The 21,275-nt window shown below is 42.8% G+C and overlaps 2 protein-coding genes across 2 annotated transcripts; one reads left to right on the top strand and one right to left on the bottom strand.

The window, feature by feature from the left end:
• Positions 1-10,480: 10,480 nt before the first annotated feature.
• LOC139924030 (butyrophilin subfamily 1 member A1-like) lies at positions 10,481-11,710 on the bottom strand. The gene is made up of 3 exons (XM_078281814.1): positions 11,614-11,710; positions 10,915-11,256; positions 10,481-10,776 (listed from the first exon to the last, which is right to left on the bottom strand). Exons 1-3 carry the CDS (start codon positions 11,708-11,710, stop codon positions 10,481-10,483), a joined length of 735 nt encoding a protein of 244 aa, XP_078137940.1.
• A 4,431-nt stretch (positions 11,711-16,141) lies between these two features.
• On the top strand, positions 16,142-20,406 carry fastkd5 (FAST kinase domains 5). The gene is made up of 2 exons (XM_071914948.2): positions 16,142-16,168; positions 17,496-20,406. The coding sequence occupies exon 2, from the start codon at positions 17,508-17,510 to the stop codon at positions 19,959-19,961; it is 2,454 nt and encodes an 817-aa protein (XP_071771049.2). The 5' UTR covers positions 16,142-16,168; positions 17,496-17,507; the 3' UTR covers positions 19,962-20,406.
• The last annotated feature ends 869 nt before the right edge of the window (positions 20,407-21,275 follow it).

Below are 21,275 nucleotides of genomic sequence, written 5' to 3'. Positions count from 1 at the left end.
CGATGCCACCCAGGCCACCGGTACCACCCAGGTTTCCGGTACCACCCAGGTATCCGGTACCACCCAGGTCTCCAGTACTACCCAGGCCTCCCATACCCCAGAGGCCTCCCGTGCCCCGCAGGCCTCCGATATCACCAAGGCCTCCGGAACCACCCAGGTCTCCCATACCTCAGAGGCCTCTGGTACCACCCAGGTCTCCAATATCACCCAGGTCTCCGGTACCACCCAGGCCTCCGGAACCACCCAGGTCTCCCGTACCTCAGAAGCCTCCAATGCCCTGCAAGCCTCCGGTAACACCGAGGTGTTCGATGCCACCCAGGCCACCGGTACCACCCAGGTTTCCGTTACCACCCAGGCCTCCGGTACCACCCAGGCCTCCGGAACCACCCAGGTCTCCCGTACCTCAGAGGCCTCCAATGCCCTGCAAGCCTCCGGTAACACCGAGGTCTCCGATGCCACCCATGCCTCCGATACCACCCATGTCTCTGGTACCACCCAGGTTTACGTTACCACCCAGGCCTCCCATACCTCAGAGGCCTCCAATGCCCTGCAAGCCTCCGGTAACACCGAGGTCTCCGATGCCACCCATGCCTCCGATACCACCCAGGTCTCCGGTACCACCCAGGTTTCTGTTACCACCCAGGCCTCCGGCACCACCCAAATCTCCCGTACCTCAGAGGCCTCCTGTGCCCCGCAGGCCTCCAGTACCACCCAGGTCTCCGATACCACCCAGGCCTCCGGTACCACCCAGGCCTCCGGTACTACACAGGTCTCCCATTCCTCAGAGGCCTCCCGTGCCCCGCAGGCCTCTAGTACCACCCAGGTCTCCGGTACCACCCAGGTCTCCCGTACTTCAGAGGCCTCCCGTGCCCCACAGGCCTCCAGTACCTCAGAGGCCTCCAATGCCCTGCAGGCCTCCGGTAACACCGAGGTCTCCGATGCCACCCAGGCCTCCGGTAAAGATGACTTGACCCTAAAGGTGGAAGGCCACTCTGCACCTCCAAAAACAACCATTGATGACAACATTATGGATAAGAAACTCATTGAGTTGGCAAATAAACTCAGGGCTGTCATTGAAAGAGCCGAGTCAGTTATGGCTTCAGACAACTTGGCTCCAAATGATGAGGCGGCAGATGCTACTGTGGACTGCAGTGTGTCTAATACCCCTGACCTTCCTCCTAGCAACTTGGCCACAAACTGCCTTGGCAAAACCACCAGCAAGGCAGTTGAGTCGGATGACAGCCAAGTGAAGAAGCCCAGGGCAAAACAAGAGAGGGGGAGCAGAAGATTTTCTGGAGGACTCTGGAAAACCCACAGCAAGAGGGGGGAAAAGAAGACTTGCATCGAACAGGAGGAAGATGATGCTTCAGACTCCTGCGATGAAGCCCACGGCAAGAGGGAAAAAAAGAAGAAGGGTATCAGGGGATTTTTCAGAGGCCTCTGGAAATCTCTGACCTGGACACCTGACATCAAAGACGACCATGAGGAAGTTTACTATGCTGCAGACTTCGCTTGGAACGTCCATGTTCAAGCCCCCAGCCAGACGGCAAAAGCAAATATGTGCATCCAACAGCAAGATGCCGATGCTTCTGCCTTCAATGATCGAGCCCACAGCAAGTGGGCAAAAAAGAAGGCTAACCGAAGACTTTCTGGTGGACACTGGAAAACCCACAGCAAGTGGGCCAACAAGAAGACATGCATCGAACAGGAGGTGGACGATGACAAAGTTTACTTTGCTGCGGACTTCACTTGGAACGTCCATGTTCAAGCTCCCAGCCAGAGGGAGAAAACAAAGACCTGCATCACACAGGGAGATGACAATGCTTCGACCTTCAGCGATGAAGCCAAGACGGCGAAGAAGAAGAAGGGCGTCAGCAGATTTTTCAGGAAATTTCTGTGCTGCATGCCTGACCCTGAACAGTAAGACCACTAAGTCACTGTTCAAGCTCCCAGCCAGAGGGAGAAAACAAAGAACTGCATCGCACAGGAAGATGCCGATGCTTCGGCCTTCAGCGATGAAACCCAGCATAGAAGAGGATGATAACACCTACAGTGGAGATTAACATCATAGAATCACATCTAGCTCCATCTGTTTTCCTTTGCAAAATAAAAAAAATTAATCTATATATTACTTTCTTGGTTATTTATTAATTTATATATTCATTCATGTAATTCATTAATTTGCTTAATTTACAACCTAGTGCACTACAATGGATCAATGAGACATCTTTAAAAAGTGATAATACAGCATTAAACTTTATTCCAAATATAATATAATATAATACAATACAATATAATATAATACAATATAATATAATGTTGAGTGTTTCAAAAGTATATATACATGTATTATTACATGTATACATGTATTCTATATTCATTATGTTCTTATTGTATCTGTTATCACGCAGCTAATTATTACATTTAATGGGGACTATTTAACTTTTTCCATTACTGCGCACTGGTGGCAGTGACAAGGCAGAATCAGAGCGGGTGTAGCAGAAGGAAAACCACTCTCAGATTGGCCTGGTCGGCCAAAGGTGCTACTGGAGCCGCAATACCGTCACAAACAACACTTTCATGTTGATTTTTTAATTTGAGACCACTTGGCCAATAAGCGTTGGTGAGCTATAATGCTGGGGGGGGGGGGGGGAGATGTGTCAGAAAAAAAAATCTGTGGTCATGCAAGCTATGGTATTAGGAGATGCTGGAGCTGAATTCATTTCAAAACCACAAAAACATCTGATAGCTGCATATTCACATGAACAGGTTTAAGGTGTTTGCAGACTGTGCCATTTTATCCATCTTAACTCTGTCACAGACACATTTTTCACATCTGGGAAAAATATTTTGTATTCAAAGATGGTTAGCGGTCTTTGTTCATTCGGGACAAGGTCAAGGACAGCCAATCCATGGAAAGGCTTCAATATTTAGCCTACAGTCTGACAGGCTGATTATCAAGATTTTACTTCTCTCCAATCATCTGACATAAAGTGAACGCAAAAGACGGTCACAATTGCACAGTCTGCAAAAAGCTTTAGCTATGTAGCCCCATTCACACAATCATTTTTTACTCATTTACACTTACTTACTTAAAATGATGGATTACATTCATCTATGCAGCATTATGTCTCTGAGCAGTTTTTAATTGATTTTAAAAAACAATAGGAGCCTATGACTTCTGGGAGGTCGGACAAACCTGCAGTAGAACAGACAGTAGCTGCTTCTGACTGTGGCAAATACATCGGTGGGTTTATACTTTGCATGGGCATTAAAGCATCTATGTGTCATATTTCTGCTTTACTGAAGCATAATATGACAATACATAAATATCAGCAGAGGTTCCCGAATAGTAGTAAGTGAAACAAACAGCCTACAAAGATTTCTGCATTCAAACACACAGGAGCGGGCCGAGGTTGAAGGCCCTCCTACCACACCAAGGTCCATTCAAAAATCTTGAAATTGTTGTTGCCTTATTATTGGCAAAAAACACACATCGGAAAATATAACTTGAGACTTTATTAGTAATCAGTAGGGTGTTCTGGTAAATCCGGCAACAGCTTGAATTTTAACAGACCGGCCAGTGACTTACCTTTGAAATGTTCCAAATATTCACAGAGAACAGGAATCGTGGTCATGTCAGGATCCTAATCACGGCACACGCAAAGGTCTTGTGGTGACCTCTGCCCTTTTCAAAAGCACCAATGGCAACTCCAATCACCCATTAGAAACAGATATGACAATGAGAGAGAGAGCTAGAGAGAGAGAGAGAGAGACATAGGGGAGGAACAGGAGAGAGAGCGGAGGAAAGAGGAAAAAGATGGATGGAATGGGACGGGAGGATAGATGGCAAGATAGAGGGAATACACAGGCTGTCTGAGAGAGGTGGGGTGTGGCACTGAATGCACACACACACACACACACTTTGGAATATGTGAATATTACATAATTTTTCTTCTTTACAACCTCATTCATACTTGATGCCCCTCCAACTCAAATGACCTCCAATTGAACCTATACAAGAGACAGCGGCTGTAAATACTGTTTAACCTGGAGTGTCTTTACTGCTACCAGACCTACATCATTATTCACATCCTAACAAGTCTAGTGGAACTATTATACCATGTAAACTTTTGGCTAAAATGGTTCAAAACATCAATTACATGCCTAACACATCTTCCCCACTTAATTTTTCCACTGCAACATGCCTAGTAGTTCAGTGACCCTTGATTTCTAATGTAAGACAATATTTCAGAAATGTTTTCAGCTCTCTAAAACATCAACGGTAAACATCAGGTTTTGGTTTTGGTGGCTTCTTTCTAGAATCACTCTTTCACACCAACATTCAACAATCATACAGGGAGAAATGAAATCCATCGGAGAAGAGGAGAGAGACCAATTTCTACACTGACAGCAGCCTCAATAGACCACAGTGCAATGCAGCAACAAGACAGGTTGCATTTTGAGTAATAGTTGACTAATTTTTTCATGTCTGGAAAAACTTGCTCTCTTGCTCTTATGCCATCACTATCAATATTGCTATTGCTCTCTGTAGGCCTCTTTCTCTTTTGTCAAAAGGCATTCTGGGAAATGTAGGAAATCCCTAACTGAAGTAGAAGTAGACGAGGCAGCTTGAGGGAAAGTGGGTTCACCAAAAAAAGTTAATTACAACACTTCAGAGGTGTGACCAAGTCAACTTTGCTTGAGTCTCAAGTCTTGAGGCACAAGTCTCAAGTCTAGACCTCAGTTGTTTAAAGCTAATAAAGTGTCCATATCATGAAAACATTTTTACCTGGAACATGAATCTGTGTCTCCCTGGTCTGGTTGATGTTCTGCTGTTGAACTCTACAGGTGAACCTGTTGGTGTCGGTCTTCTCCACAGTCACTCTGCTGCTGACAGTATAGAGGCCATCAGGACCTCTGACTGTCTCTGTAGGTCCAGCAGAGAGGATGTTTCCCTCACCGTCCAGCCAAAACACCTCAGGCTCTGGGTACCAGCCTTTAGATTCACACCCTAAAACCACTCCACTGCTGTTTTTGATAATCCCAATGACAGGAGAGGAGACAGCACCTAATGATGAGTAAGAGGAGACATTTAAAACAATGGTTTCAGTAGAAATGGAATAACGATACTTGGCACGGCATACAATCATCATCTGGATGAACAAAGATGAAGAAAACACGCACAATGATCATATGCCCACTTACCAACAACAAGCTGAACAATGGAGTCTCTACCCAATGTAGGAATGAAGCATCTATATTTTCCCTCATCAGAGAGTTTCACTTTAGAGAGTTTCAATGAAATGTCTCCGTGCTTCAGTTTGTTGATGAACAGTGACGTTCTTCCCATGTAGGACGGGTTTTTATTAATCAGAAGTTCCCGACCGTCACGCCACAAATGGACAAATATGGGGTTCAGGTCAGGTCTCGTCCACTCCAGTGTCATGGCAACAGCATCCATGGCAGGTTCCAGGTGGCATGGCAAAATGATGTCATCACCAAGTATTGCCACTATTGGCTGAGGTGGACCAATCACCTGAGGCTGACCTGTGAAGAAATAACTCTCATTACAATGCTGGCTTCTTTTTCTACTTATATGGAATGGAAATGAAAAGTGAAGTGCTGGTCATGGCTGCTGCATTTGCCGTGCATTGATTGAAAACCTGTTTGAAATGTGGTGTTGTTTTGGACCTAAAACCCCCAGCCCCCTCCCCCACCCTGGACTTTCAAGGTTGGCAAGAAAGTCTAAAACCAGCAAGTGCCTGGAGAGCGAAACTGATGAACATGACATCAAATTGCATCACCTCTTAAGAGTTTTCCTCTTACGTATTGTTGGTACAGAAATTGATAGTATGTCATTTAACAGCATTTATACGTATAAATACATTATATTACATCTAAAGCCTAATCATGATTTTTTACCTGTGTTTGTGTGTAAATTACCTCCACAAGAAGAAGAAGGACAACAGTGTGATGGAAAACCAAGACACTGAAGACTCTGAGCTGAGATTTAAGAGACAGTCCGTCCTTCAGGTGAACCATCCTGGAGTTCTGAAAATTGACATAAACCAGTTGTGAAATGTTAATTTCCAAGAAGACCATGTGGAAGAAAAAATGCCTTTTAAGTGGTATTTATGCAAAATAATTAAATCCCAAATATCTCTTCAACCAGTCAAAAATGAAGTTACTCTAAAAATGCTTTAGGGTCTTTGTCTTTGTTATCTGCCAACAATCATTCAATCAAGATTTTTTATTTTTTATTTTTGCTTTCTCATTTTAGAATGAAGCTCTATCAGATTTTGAGAAAATCATACAAGTAGTTTTCATCCTTCATAATGCATCCATTTATTTGCATGTAAAATGTCAAACTGTCAAACTACATCCACCATGTTGAATAATCTAACGGGACATAAACTGTTCAACAGCTCCCCCTGCTGGTCGTTCCTTTATTTTAATACCCATGTTCAAGTTCGTAGACAAATACATTTTATTTTAATTGACTTGTAGTGTGAATACAAACGTGGCCTGGTGAGCAGTTTCAAACCTAAAACTTTCACTTTTACAATATTGAATAATATAATAATAATGAAGACATTTTCTCTACAGATGCCCTTCATTGTGTTTGAGAACTAGTTTCACTCTCATCTGTCCAAAGACTGTAAAACAGTTAATTGTGTAAAATGTGTTTTGAAGCTGCCATGTTTGTTTAACATATTACACTGATTATATCCCACCGTTTCTAAGTTACAATGCAAGTCCAATCACGTCAATAAATTGCTGACGTGTAAACCATGTAAAACCAATATCCGACAGTTTGGTGTTATGAAAAAAAAGACTTTGTGCTCAACCGCTCAAAATAAACGCTACAATCTGTTTTCAAAGTCAGTTAAGTGCTGTTGAAATTTTACATGATGAAATTATTATTACATTTCATACATATTTCGTATACAATTTTGCGCGCAATAAATGACTCATGAAAAAATAGTTGTTTGAGAGGAAACCAACAGCTGTGAAGGTAGACCAGCTTTTATTCTAAAAATAGAAGCCAACGTATTTCTTTTAATTAAAAAATAGGAAAAGCGTCTCTAGAGTAAGCAATTTAAGAATAAGAATTTAATTAAAAAGAAAAGAATCCATACCTGTTGCGTGATAGAGTCACATCGAGGAAAGTAAGCTGCACCTCCAAAGTGTCCTCAAATAAAATAATAAATAAATTAAAAAAATAAAACGCTCCTGGTCACCTGTACTGGGCAGTAATGCGTGTTTACTTTGTGTTTTACTGTCTATCTGCTGCAGCTTACTGTGTTTGTCTATTAGACTTTAGCCTAGGACTTTCATTAATATTGTTTTCAATGGAGAGTTTTAGTGTCCCATGGTCTAAATGTCACATAGTCTACAGGCCTTTCCACCCCACAAGGAAAACAACTCTGGAGGAAACACCAGTATAGGATTGCAGCATATTTGCTAGTTTAAATCTGTCTGAAGAAAAGATTTCAGGACAAACATGACATTTATCCAGCTATTTACAATGATCCAACTTTATTTATTCACACACAAAAAACTATGAAGTCACCTGATGTCACATTATACAGGTGTGATACACTGATGGAGATCCTTATGTGAATTCTCACCAAGGGATAATGCACAAGTTAATTATCACAGTATTATAATATATTCAAAACAAGCAAAACTAAGCAACACAATCAATCATGATAGAAAAAAATACAAAAATATAAATATCCTATGATAAAACAAAGTGTCACAAAGTAACTAGTGTCATCAAAACCTGCTTCTGTGTTTGATTAGTGTCAGCTCTTCCCTCCATGTCCTTATCTTTCTCCTGTCGCTCTTCCTGAGTCTCTGCTTCTCTCTTATTGAAATCCATGTTGGATTTCTCCTGCTGCTCTGTGATTTCCTCCAGACTTTCCAGAGGTTTTACTTCCTGCTGTTGCTCTGTCTGAAGCTCTGTCTCCTGTCTGAGATCTTGGTTTTCTCTCTCTGCTGCTTCTTGCTGTATTTTGAGGTCTGTCTTCTCTGTCTCCCTCTCTGTTACTTCTCTACTGACTGACTGAAGCTTCCACTCTGTCTCATCTATCTCTTTCTCTTTCTCCTTCAATTTCACTTTGATTTGCTCCTTCTCATTCTCTGTTTTCCTTTTACTTTCTGTCACTCTAGTAATTTCACCCTCTTTAATCTTCAGTCCTCTCTCCGGCTTCTGTAGCTGTTTCTCAAGCTCTGCCTTTCTCCTCTCTAGATCCTTTTTGACCTCTAATGGAGGCTTTTTTCTCATCTCTTCTAGTATCAAATTCGCTGACTGAAGCTTCTTCTCATTCTCATGGTTCTCCTCCTCCTGTCTCTCTACCTCCTCCAGTTGTGATTTGAGTTGTTCTCTCTGGTTTTCCAGTTCCTTCTGCTCTCCCGTCAATTTAACAAGTAGTTCTGTCACCTGTTTCAGTTTGCTCTCTATCTTCCCTCTCTCATCGATCTCATTCTTCTTCAATTTCACATTGATTTGCTCCTTCTCATTCTCTGCTTTCCTCTTCCTTTCTTTCTCTCTAGTAATTTCGCCCTCTTTGTACCACAGTGCTTTCTCTGTCATCTGTAGCTGTTTCTTAAGTTCTGTCTTTCTCCTCTCTAGAGCCTTTTTGACCTCTAATGGAGGCTTTTTTCTCACCTCTTCTACTATGCAATTTGCTGACTGAAGCTTCCTCTCATTCTCATTGTTCTCCTCCTCCTGTCTCTCTACCTCCTCCAGTTGTGATTTCAGTTGTTCTCTCTCGTTCTCCAGGTCCTTCTGCTCTCCCGTCAATTTAGGAAGAAGTTCTATCACCTGTTTCCCTTCATTCTCTATCTCCTCTCTCTCATCCATCTCATTATCGTTCTCTGCTTTCCTCTCATTTTCTGTCACTTTATTCACTTTATTCTCCAGTGCTTTCTCTGTCATCTGTAGCTGTTTCTCAAGCTCTGCCTTTCTCCTCTCTAGATCCTTTTTGACCTCTAATGGAGGCTTGTTTCTCATCTCTTCTACTGTCATATTCGCTGACTGAAGCTTCTTGTCATTCTCATGGTTCTCTTTCTCCTGTCTCTCTACCTCCTCCAGTTGTGATTTGAGTGTGTCTCTCTGGCTCTCCTGTTCCTTCTGCTCTCCCATCAATTTAGCAAGTAGTTCTGTCACCTGTTTCAATTCATTCTCTTTTTTCCCTCTCTCATTCATCTCTTTCTCCTTCCATTTCACATTAATTTGCTCCTTCTCGTTCTCTGCTTTCCCTTTCCTTTCTGTCTCTCTAGTAATTTCACCCTCTTTATTCCCCAGTGCTTTCTCTGTCATCTGTAGCTGTTTCTTAAGTTCTGCCTTTCTCCTCTCTAGATCCTTTTTGACCTTTAATGGAGGTTTTTTTCTCATCTCTTCTACTATCAAATTCGCTGACTGAAGCTTCCTCTCATTCTCATTGTTCTCCTCCTCCTGTCTCTCTACCTCCTCCAGTTGTGATTTGAGTTGTTTTCTCTGGTTTTCCAGTTCCTCCTGCTGTCCCATCAATTTAGCATGTACTTCTTTCACCTTTTTCCATTCGTTCTCTTTCTTCTGTAGCTCTTCCTCAAGTTCTCTCTTCTGTCTCATCAGTGTAGGAACCAGCCATTCACAATGTTTCTGCTCGTTCTTTTTTTTCTGTAACTCTTCCTCAGGTTTTGCCTTTTTCTTGTCCAGATCGTTCTCTGCCTCTCTTTCTGCCATCAGCTGCTCTCTGTCTCTTTCTCCTTCCATCGGAAACTGAAGTTCAATTCCTGTGTCATTACGGTGCTTCTTGGTCTCTGTGTGCAAATAGAGGCAGGAAACAGTGTTGAAGTTCACATTTACTGTATTTATGCAGTGTTGCCTTTTGTAGAGAAAAGGTATGAAATTGAACACACAACTGTAGGAGCACAACAGAAATGTGATGGTGAAGCTAAAAACATCAGTTGTATATTAAAATGACAGCATATAAGACATTTTACTTGCCTTACAGCATATGAAGCATTTCATTCCAAAATGAGACATGAACAATTAAACAAAAAAAAAAACTTTTCTGACAAATTGACTGACAGCATGTGAGTAAAATTCAATATGGAATACTACTAATTTTTTTCCACCCTATAACTTTACAAAATATTTTTTTTAAATATCACAAGTATTTTTTATTTTTTTTTATATTGAACAATAAACCCTTCATATCACTATAACCATCAAAGATCTGTGATAGTAACTTTACATTAAGGAGAAGAAAAATTAATTTATGACTTACTGAGTTTGTTTCGTCTCCATTTCCACACAACAAAGACGACTGCAACAATACACATGAAGACAACAGCCAAGACAATGATGATATAAACAGCAGAGCTGGGCTGGAATAAATCATCTGAAATGATAAAACACAGAACAGCATTTATATAAAACTAGACCTCAGCTGTTTAAAGCTAATAAAATGTCCATATCATGACTTTAGAAAGCATTTTTACCTGGAACATGAATCTGTGTCTCCCTGGTCTGGTTGATGTTCTGCTGTTGAACTCTACAGGTGAACCTGTTGGTGTCGGTCTTCTCCACAGTCACTCTGCTGCTGACAGTATAGAGGCCATCAGGACCTCTGACTCTCTCTGTAGGTCCAGCAGAGAGGATGTTTCCCTCACCGTCCAGCCAAAACACCTCAGGCTCTGGGTACCAGCCTTTAGATTCACACCCTAAATCCACTCCACTGCTGTTTTTGATAATCCCAACAACAGGTGAGGAGACAGCACCTAATGATGAGTAAGAGGAGACATTTAAAACAATGGTTTCAGTAGAAATGGAATAATGTTACTTGGCACGGCATACAATTATCATCTGGATGAACAAAGATGTAAAAAAACATGCACAATGATCATATGCCCACTTACCAACAACAAGCTGAACAATGGAGTCTCTACCCAATGAGGGAATGAAGCATCTGTATTTTCCCTCATCAGAGAGTTTCACTTTAGAGAGTTTCAGTGAAATGTCTCCGTGCTTCAGTTTGTCGATGAACAGCGACGTTCTTCCCACGTAGGACAGGTTTTTATTGATCAGAAGTTCCCGACCGTCACGCCACAAATGGACAAATCTGGGGTTCAGGTCAGGTCTCGCCCACTCCAGTGTCATGGCAACAGCATCCATGGCAGGTTCCAGATGGCATGGCAAAATGATGTCATCACCAACTATTGCCACTATTGACTGAGTTGGACCAATCACCTGAGGCTGACCTGGGAAGAAATAACTCTCATTACAATGCTGGCTTCTTTTTCTACTTATATGGAATGGAAATAAAAAGTGAAGTGCTGGTCATGGCTCCTGCATTTGCCGTGCATTGATTGAAAACCTGTTTGAAATATTGGTTTTGCCAAAAGTTGAAATACTGCAGATTTGAGTCTTAGTTATATAAATATTTACTGTACATCAGCTGTTGGAGAGCTGCAGAAATAATGTGATTGGCCAAGTTAAACCTCAATGGGTGGTAGGGCTGGGTATTGTTTAAAAAATTACGATACCAGTACCCTTAAAGTGATACCGATACCGGAGCGGTGAGAATTTCCGCTCCTCTGCTCACGGCCGAGCGGTACCGGAGCGAAATTGGAGCTCCAGCTTTTTAAAAAATCCGCTCACCGCTCCACCTAAAATCCTCCTGCTCCCAGCTCGCTCCCGCTCTGCTACACTCATATGCTCTGGTCTCGGCACGCTGAACTGCCAACTCCGTCACATACACCGCGCTCGACTTCACCACAGACTGTATAGGTTGTAGCTGCTGCGTCAGTGGGCCAATCATACGTCGCATTAAATTGAAGAACGCTTGCGGTGATTGGCTGTGAGCAAAACCATACAAATAGTCATTTTTTTCTAGATCTGTGTACGACTGCAGGTATCATTTGACAGGAGAGGTTTCGATACTACTTGGTACTGGGTTATTTCGGTCGATACCTTAAAGGTATCGAGTACCGATACCCAGTCCTAATGGGTGGAGCCAAAGAACCACAGTTTTTCTGTTAGACTGAAGCCCGGAGAAAAAGGCAAGAGGTAGCCTATAGAGTGGAAGAGGCTAAAGGCCCTGACACACCAAACCGACGTCAAAGAACCAGCGGCGACGAAGGCCGACTGTTGCGTCGCCTCACGTCGCCTGCGTCTGGTCCAAAAAGTTGCACTTGAACACATCGCAAAGACTACAGCCAATGGCCAACTAGCACGTACGTTCTGCGCCTGCGTGAGGGGAAATATCTCTCCATACCTTATGTCTGATAAGAAGTTACAAATGGCACCGGCGTTGTCAGCCCTTGGTCTTTTGGTTGTGGAAGAAGAAAGGAAGAGGCGGAGGCGAAAAATAAGGAGAAATCGCACTAAATGGGTGAAATCATGAATAACGTTACTCCGGCGACAGGCTCAAGGGGCTTTCCCGAACCTGTGTCGAGAGCTGGAGATAAATGAAACCTCCGATTTTAAAAATTTTGCTCGGCTCTTTCCTGTTCAGTTCCACATGTTGAAGGAATTTATCAGTCCAATCAACCAGAGGCAAAACACGAACTACCAATCAGAGTGATCTCTCTCACCGACGGGCTCCGCCGCCGATTCAACACGCTCAATCGGCCAAAAAGACGCCGACAGGGTCCGACTAGTGCCGACGGTGCGGGACACACCGCAAAAACTAGGGACACCGACGCTTACCGACGGCCCGACACTGGTGTGTCAGGGCCTTAACACTGGATAAACGCTGCATCCCAGCCTCCAGGAGGTGAAAGCTTTGCCCGGTCCACACAGCAGCTTAGTTGAAGTTGTTCTGAGGTGAAGCTGCAGGCAGAAATTTGCGGCTCCCTCCATTCCCAGCCCCCCTTTCACACTTCGTTACATCTGGCCAATCACTGCGGAGGGGGGCGGCGTGTTCGGACGCTCCTGTTTCAGAGAGTCACATTTCCGAACTTCATCCCTCCCCCAAACAGAAGCCCCCTCCGACCTTCAGAACACATCTGAAACCCTCTCAGACCAGAGTATAAAACAAGCTTAATGATGTGTTTGTGTGTAATTTACCTCCACAAGACTGTGTCAGAAGGAGAGAGACAACAGTGTGATGGAAAACCAAGGAACTGAAGACTCTGAGCTGAGATTTAAGAGACAGTCCGTCCTTCAGGTGAAGCATCCTGGAGTTCTGAAAATTGACATAAACCAGTTGGGAAATGTTAATTTCGAGGAAGAGAATATGGAAGAAAAAATACTTTTTAAGTGATGTTTATGCAAAATAATCAAAACCAAAATATCTCTTCAACCAGTCAAAAGTTCAAAAGTTAAGTTACTCTTAAAATGCTTTAGAGTCTTTGTTCTTATCTGCCAACAATCATTATATCAAGAGTAGATTATTTTATTTTATTATTTATTTTTATTTTTTTGGCTTTCTCATTTTAGAATGAAGCTCTATCAGATTTTGAGAAAATCATACAAGTAGTTTTCATCCTTCTTAGTGCATCCATTTATTTGCATGTAAAATGTCAAACTGTCAAACTACATCCACCATGTTGAATAATCTAACAGGACATAAACTGTTCAACAGCTCCCCCTGCTGGTCGTTCCTTTATTTTAATACCCATGTTCAAGTTCATAGACAAATACATTTTATTTTAATTTGCCTGTAGTGTGAATACAAACGTGCCCTGGTGAGCAGTTTCAAAGCTTACACATTTACAATATTGAATAATAGTAATAATAATAACAAAGTAATTTCCTCTACAGTAGCCTATGTATGCCTTTCATTGTGTGTTTGAGAACTATTCACTTTCATCTGTCGCCAAAGACTGTAAAACAGTTATGACTTTAAATTATGTGTTGAAGCTGCCATGTTTGTTGAATATATTACACTGAATATAACCCACGGTTTATAATTTACAGTGCAAGTCCAGACGCTTCAATAAATTGCTGACGTGTAAACCCATAATGACCGACAGTTTGGTGCAGAAAACAAAGGACTTTTACAGTCTGTTTTCAAAGTCAAACATTACATTTCATACATATTTCGTATACAATTTTGAGTGCAATAAATGACTCATATAGGCAACATGAAAAAGTATTTGTGTTTGAAAGGATCCTCCAGCTGTGACGGCAGACCTGCTTTTATTCTAAAAGAAAAAAGCATCACTAGAATAAGCAATTCAAGAATAAGAATTGAATTTAAAAAAAGTCTCCATACCTGTTGCATGGTAGAGTCCCCTATCTTCACCACGGAGGAAAGAAGGCAACACGGCCAAAGTCCAAGTTCATCCTGGTCAGCTGATCGGTAATGTGTGTTTACTTTGTGTCTTCCTTTCTGCTGATGTGTATGTCTATTAGACTTCAGTCTATATTACTGTAACAAAGTGTTCATGTGTATTAGATTTTAGTCTGCATCAGCAGTGTTGGAATTGCATTGCATAGGATTTTGTGAAGGCCACTACATATATATTTTTTTTTATTGAAGCTGCCGATAGCCGATGTTTGGCTGATATTCAGTATCTTTATATTCAATATTTCCACCAGAGTTTTCTTCTTGTCAGGGTGTAAAGGCCTCTGAAACGGCGTTTAGAGCATCATGGGACACTAAAACTCTGAATCCCAGACTAATGAAATTGTTTTAGTGTTAGCAGCTTAAGTAGAAGTAAGATTTAATTTATATAACCTAGCACATTTCCTACACAGAAACTCATGTGCTTCACATAAAATCAAAATTTGAACAAGGAAACCAGGACAAATTGTACAATTACTGTACGTATTCACACATTAAAGAAAAGGCAGACTGACCCACCATATCTATTCAATGGTATGGGGAAATTGTGGGATACATTAGGCCTTTTACAGAAAGCATAATTGAACAATCAAATGAAAAAATGAATGAAAAAAGATTTCATTGCAGGTTTTCCACACTTTTTTTTCTGTGGTCAGTGAGGAACCTCCATATCAGAGATGAGAGGTGGACGACACTGACTGAGAGATACAATCACTAATTAAAAATACTGTGAGTCTGAACGTCTGTTTGCTTTAGCCTGGACTAACACCGCTCTGCATAACTGAGGACACTTTTTTAATTTACTTTCCAGAATTGTATTTATGAGCTACTTAAAACACCTGAACTTTGGATATGTCACCAATTAACTGATTACCATTGTTAATTACATCTATAGCCACTATATTTTATGAGAGGGAAAAAAAACAGATTGTTTCTCTTTATTTCTTTATTGAATCATGAGCAATAAAAAACATTTCTGTCGTCTTGCCAATCCAGGAAAAGGAAGTGTTGATGAGACAGGTGATAGGTCTGCTGATTTACAGCAGGGGGCAGAGTAGGACCTTTTTTTTCATGCTCATAACATCTTTCAAACCCTTTCTAAAGAGAGAGAGAGAGAGAGAGAGAGAGAGAGAGAGAGAGAGAGAGAGAGAGAGAGAGTTTGTGTGTGTGTCTCCAAAGTGTTGGACGCCCTGCAGGATGGTAAATTAAGTTTGGCCAGGTTGTCTACAGTGTTATCTGTTTATATAAAAGTATCCTGCATAATATCACCAGTGAGATGCCCAACCATCAGCTGGCACTTTCTAATGTTTGCTGTCATGATTAAAGGCTATATAAAAAAAATAAATCCTGATTTAACCACAGTAATAGGCATAAGTCAGATCCAAGATGGTCTATGTTGTTATTATTGACGGCCACGGCCAAAGGTTTGTTAAAGCACTAGCGCTACACTAAAAGGCACATATCAGTGGGATGCACAGAAATTGTTCTCATTTTTGTTTTGCGTTTCGCCGATGCAGTTTGTACCCGCCCGGCTGCTGTAGGTCACACGCTGCTCCCTGTAGGCTGTCAAGCTGCCAGACTAATACAAAACCGGAAATTCGGCAATTTTGCCTTGAAAATCATGTATCCACCGTGACACACTATGCAGCATAGCACAATTTAATCTCTTATATTTTACATCTCATATTTTAAGAGTTTTTGCTGTTTTGTACACCCCGATCTCCCCGCTTCTGTTTTTAAAGAGACTTTTTTTAGGCTTTTATTTTGAAGGCGAAATGACTGAATGACTCTGGTTATGTACGTTAGCTTGATGCAGCTTCCGTTTTACACCGTCAGACTGTACTAGTAAACCGGTGCATGTGGATACTGGAGAGGTGAAGGTGAGTTTAACGTAACACACCCAATATTAACGTAATATTGCCTGTGGTTTACTTTAAAAAGCTCCACTTTATTCTGCCTGTAGACCCCAGTATATCCGCCTGACGCCAAACTCCAGGATAAACTGTGGCAGGTCAACGCCACAGTCTGTCTTGCTAGTCGGCAGAAGAGGATAATTTAAGATTTAACCTTAATAAATGTAGAATTTTATCTTATTTTGAAAAGGAGGTGGTTGCAGTCGCACTACTGCATGAAACCTCAAGGAAAAGCAGCCTGTTTGTCCTATTTGTGACACTATGAAGGATTGATATTGTTCAAAATGTAATCTCTTACTTTACTGTAAAGCTGTCAGACCTCCAGACCCCCACACATGGAGGGCACACAGTCTCCCAACAGTTGAACCCAAAATCCAATTAAAATGCATCCTTTCAGCACGATAACCGTTAAGTTAAACACAATAAACTGGTTATTCACAATTTGAAGTTATCAGCTTTCTAATTTAGAGTAGTAAATGGTCTTGCAAAAGTCATAGTTTGCGTTAACCTGAACAAAAATATTTGTTGTATTTATCTTACGTGGTAGCCTATACTAAAGTTTAGATGATATGTTGGCGTTAATGTTTTTTGTTTTTTTTGTAAAGATTATTTTGTGGCATTTTCACCTTTATTCAGTTCAAAGTAGACAGGAAGGATTGGGATAGAGAGAGAAGATGACATGCTACACAGGTCCTGGGCCGGATTTGAACCCACAATCTCGTGACCCCATGGCATTAATGTTAGCTAAAATTGTTGCTTTATTGACCTCGTCCTGTTAAATGAATGGCTGTAAGATGTCCCTGTTATTTGCATCTTGAATCTGAATGCGATCCATTCAAAATCTTGGAGGAAATCTCGACTATACTCCGCGCAGCAAGAAGGAGCTGGTCCAGGAGGAGGTCTGAAACAATGGCTTCTTACATGAGCATTTACAAAAACCATACATGCTTAAACAGACACTCAAAACCTAGATTTTGTTGTCAAAGTTGGATTTGTATGTTTCAAAAATTGACCACTTCATGCCCAAGTCCACCATTCACGCTACTTTGCAAGCCCCATTATCCAACTCTGTGGTAGCATGCCAAGACCAGTGATCCAGAGATAAAACATACAATCTCAACAAACCCAATAAATAGCCTAGATACAACATTGTACAACATTATGGCCTATTTGCAATTGCATGTTTGCTCCGTGTTAACACTCTGATTTTGACATTTGTGCTAGAAGAGTTAGATGTATTTGACATGTAGAAATGACAGTGCTGTATTTTAAAGCCGTTCCTTTTTCCTTTCAGTCAAGCGAATGGATGGCTGCCTGTGTGCTCTGTCGACGGGTGGCCAGGCTACGCTGTCTCCCAGGCTTGTGCAAAGGTTTTGCCCAGGCCCAACACCTGCACGAGGGTCAAGGCAAGCCAGACGCCGAGGCCGATGAGCTGGACGGGAAGGAAGTGGAGCGGCAACGCCAGGAAGCGGCTCTTCAAGGAGGCTACAGGCTGCACTACAACCCGCCCTCATATCACCGCCCCGCACGGGACTCCGCAGCCTCCCGGAGCCAGATAGATAATGATGAGGATGAGCCGTGTCTCTCCGATCTCGCACCTTCCTTCCGGCAACAGAGCAACTGCTACAGCGTCAGTTGCTCACGGCGCCTTTCCAGCTCCAAAAACACGCTGCTTGACCTGGCTTTCGACAAAGGCTCTGAGCCCAAGACGCCATCGCTGTCAGAGTACCGCAGAAAACCCACGCAGCCAAATGTTAAAGTCGATACACGTGCCTTCCAAAAATGCCGCCCCGAATACGCGTCCATGACCCTTGACCTCAACCGGCGGCCTCTTCCGATCCAATGGGATCAGGCCTTGCTGCTGCTCCGCAAAGTGACCGTTCTCAAGGGCAACATGGAACCAGCTGATGTGACTCACTTCCTCGTGGAGCTCGGCCGCCTGCACCCAGACAAGACGGAAGTAGTGAGGAGCGACACGCGCTTCCTCATGCTCCTCCGGTACTCGGTGGAAAACCTGCACCGCTTCACTCAGCTTCAGCTGCTGGAGGTGCTGCGGTCGTTTGTGTGGCTGGGCCTGCCCTCCACCCACAGTGTGCTCGGGCTGTACGAGGCCGAGCTGCGCCGCAGGGCCGGCCAGATGAGTTTCCACCAGCTGCTGTTAGCTGCTGACTTGTGGCGCTGCCTTGGGAGGCAGGTCCCCCAGTTCCTGCAGCACCTCTATGACTGTGTCAATACGTATCAAGGACAGATGGGGGTCCCTGAGCTAGTCCAACTGCTGTATGTCATGGGGGAGGGTAGACGGAGCCCAACAGACTTGGCCCATCCTGTGGAGCAGCTACTGATGCGTCACTTGCACAGACTAGAGCCTGAGGAGGTTGGTGCTGTGTGCTTGGCACTCTTTAAATCCCAGACTTCTCTTTCTGAGGGCGCAGTGACCCGGATAGTGGATAAGGCGCACTCTGTAGTGGAGGAGATGAGTGACTTTGCCATGGTGAATGTGCTGAAACTACTGCGTTTCAGTTACCTGGATCACAGGGTGTGGCTGGAGGCCATGGCACGGGAAGTGCCACGACGGGCCCAAAAAATGGGTGTCCAGGGGCTGATGCACGTGGCGCTGACGTGTTCAGCACTACATTACCGGAATGACTCCATCCTTATGGCTGTGGCTGAGAGATTGCCCTCACTGGTGCCACACTGCAGGAGTAAAGACACATGCAAACTGCTGTGGGCCTTTGGCACACTGGGGGTCCTCCCCAGTCAGAGCCCAAACTTCTATCCCAGCCTTATAGAGGCCCTGAGGCAGAGGAAAGCTGAATTCCAGCGATACCCAGAGCATCTTCTTACTGGCCTTCTGGGCCTAGCCTTTGTCTCTCAGCTGCCAGAGGACTTAATCGCATTAGCCTTGAGTCGTGAGTTTGTCAGCCTAGCACTGAAATCCACACAGCTGGAGCTGAAGAAAGACTTGTTCACTTTAGATGGGACTGTGGCTCTGGAGCTGCCTCATTGGACCGGTCCGCGGCTGGCTCGTGAACTGAGGGAAGAGGCGACTGAGATGCTGTGGAAATACGCCCAATCAGACGTGTGCCAGAAACCGGAGGTTCGGGAGGCAGAATGTGCACTGCAAGATCTGCTTGGAGGAGAGGAGTTTGTGCGGAAGCGGATGATTCTCCCCCACACACGTTCCATCGACCTGGAGGTTCACCTTGACTCCACCGGACAGCCCGTACCCGTGAACTCGGCATCCCACAAAGTCACGTCCTCTCCCGAGACGAGCTTTTCCACAGGGCCTTCTCATCAGGGCTGGGAGAGAACGAACATAGGGGTAACTCTCACCGAGGAGCTTTTAGCACAGCTAATAAACACCAAAAATACCACAAACCATTTAACCCCATCCCCTGCATTTCAGCTGCCGCCTCTTCACAGAATAGAGCCTGATGAAGGAGGGAGGCTTTTTGACACAGGGCAGGACCTGACCAGTGGCATTGCAAGAGCTCTTACTAAACCCAGCAGCCTAAACTGTGCCCCTCTGGACTTGTGCAAAGGCACAGTCAAACTAGCTATCCAGGTGTCCAACAGAAACCACTACTGCTACCAGTCAAAGCAGTTGCTGGGCCTTCACGCCATGAAGAGGAGGCAGCTGCAGTTGGCAGGCTACAGAGTGCTGGAGCTCAGCCATTGGGAGTGGTTTCCCTTACTGAGGAAAAGCCGTGCTGAGAAGCTAGCGCACCTGCACTGCAAGATCTACAGCGGTGTGGAGTGACCTCTGACCTCGAAGCTCAGAAAGACACATCACTTCAAACTGACTCCCTTTTGCTCAGAGTGCATTACAAACTATCATGGCACTTCTGCTTCTGAACAATCTTTAGTGTGTTATGACTATGTGCAAAGTACTGAAAAAAGTGGAGGAGGTGGGCAGACATTATTTTGTCACTGCAAGTGTTGAAAACCATACAGTGGCTATAAAGAAGTATTTATCCCCATCCACCACTGACTTCTTAGTAGAGCTGTTAACAGTTAATCGAAATAAAAAAATCTAAATCGCAATATGAACTTCTGCAATTTCCAAATCACAGAGGCTTCAATTAATTGCTTAAGAGAGTTTGGTACAAACTGGATTTGTGAAAAGTGAGTTTTAGAGCTGCAGGTAATCTTTGGTCCATGAATCAAAACCTTTCATCAGACTCAAACTCAGTAAATCCTGCACACTGACATCTATTTATTTTTTTTAATTTTTTTAAGAAAAATACTTTTTATTTTTTTTATTCACTTTTAATTTTAAAATTCTAATAAAATAATGAGAAAATATAAGAAAAACGTGTGATGATATGAATCAGTTTAAATTACAACTGCATTATTCTGTTCTATTCAAGAATTTTGGTCTAAAATCAACAAAATATTTTCTCTTAAGTGGTGTGGAATTTCAAGACTTTTGTGAAAGTATAAAATTTGTATAAAAGGCAAAGTATTCATCCTCTTTACTCACTTGGGCTATATTTTCTGACAAAACATTGCATAACACAGCCTACATTATTCATTCATTACATTTAGGCAAAATAAGACATTTGGAATGTATTTTCTTTTCAGAATTTCTCCATTTTTACCTTTCTTGCCATGCATTGTTTATAAAAGGTCCCCACAATACATTTTACAGGATTTTAGGTTATAAGGTCAGTTCTGTTTCATACAGTAATAGAGAGTGCAGTTTTATTGAGTGTATTTACAATAATAATACCTTGTAACAGTTCACTTTGAGGGATCATAGCTCAGGTTAGTGGAGAGAGGAAAGAATATGAAAGGTAGAAAATCTTTGGGTTGCAGACATCAGTAGAGCAACTTGGAGCTCCACTGTGTGATAATGAGCGGTTATCAATGCACTTTTGGTCATCTAAATGTACTATGTCAGTCAATGAAGAAATTCAATAAATAAATAAATAATATGGCTGCAAGCGGTGATTCTGGGGTTCAAGTCCATATTGAAAAGGTTAAGATTTTCAGATGTATAGAGAGGGTAACAACATTTTGACACAACCAGTTTGAGTGATTGGGACATCTGTTCAATGAGATTTTAATAGAT

Source organism: Centroberyx gerrardi, chromosome 23, assembly GCF_048128805.1.
Source record: "Centroberyx gerrardi isolate f3 chromosome 23, fCenGer3.hap1.cur.20231027, whole genome shotgun sequence".
Lineage (NCBI taxonomy): Eukaryota > Metazoa > Chordata > Actinopteri > Beryciformes > Berycidae > Centroberyx > Centroberyx gerrardi.
Note: the sequence above shows the minus strand (reverse complement) of the source record. Positions and strands in the feature narration are given on the sequence as shown.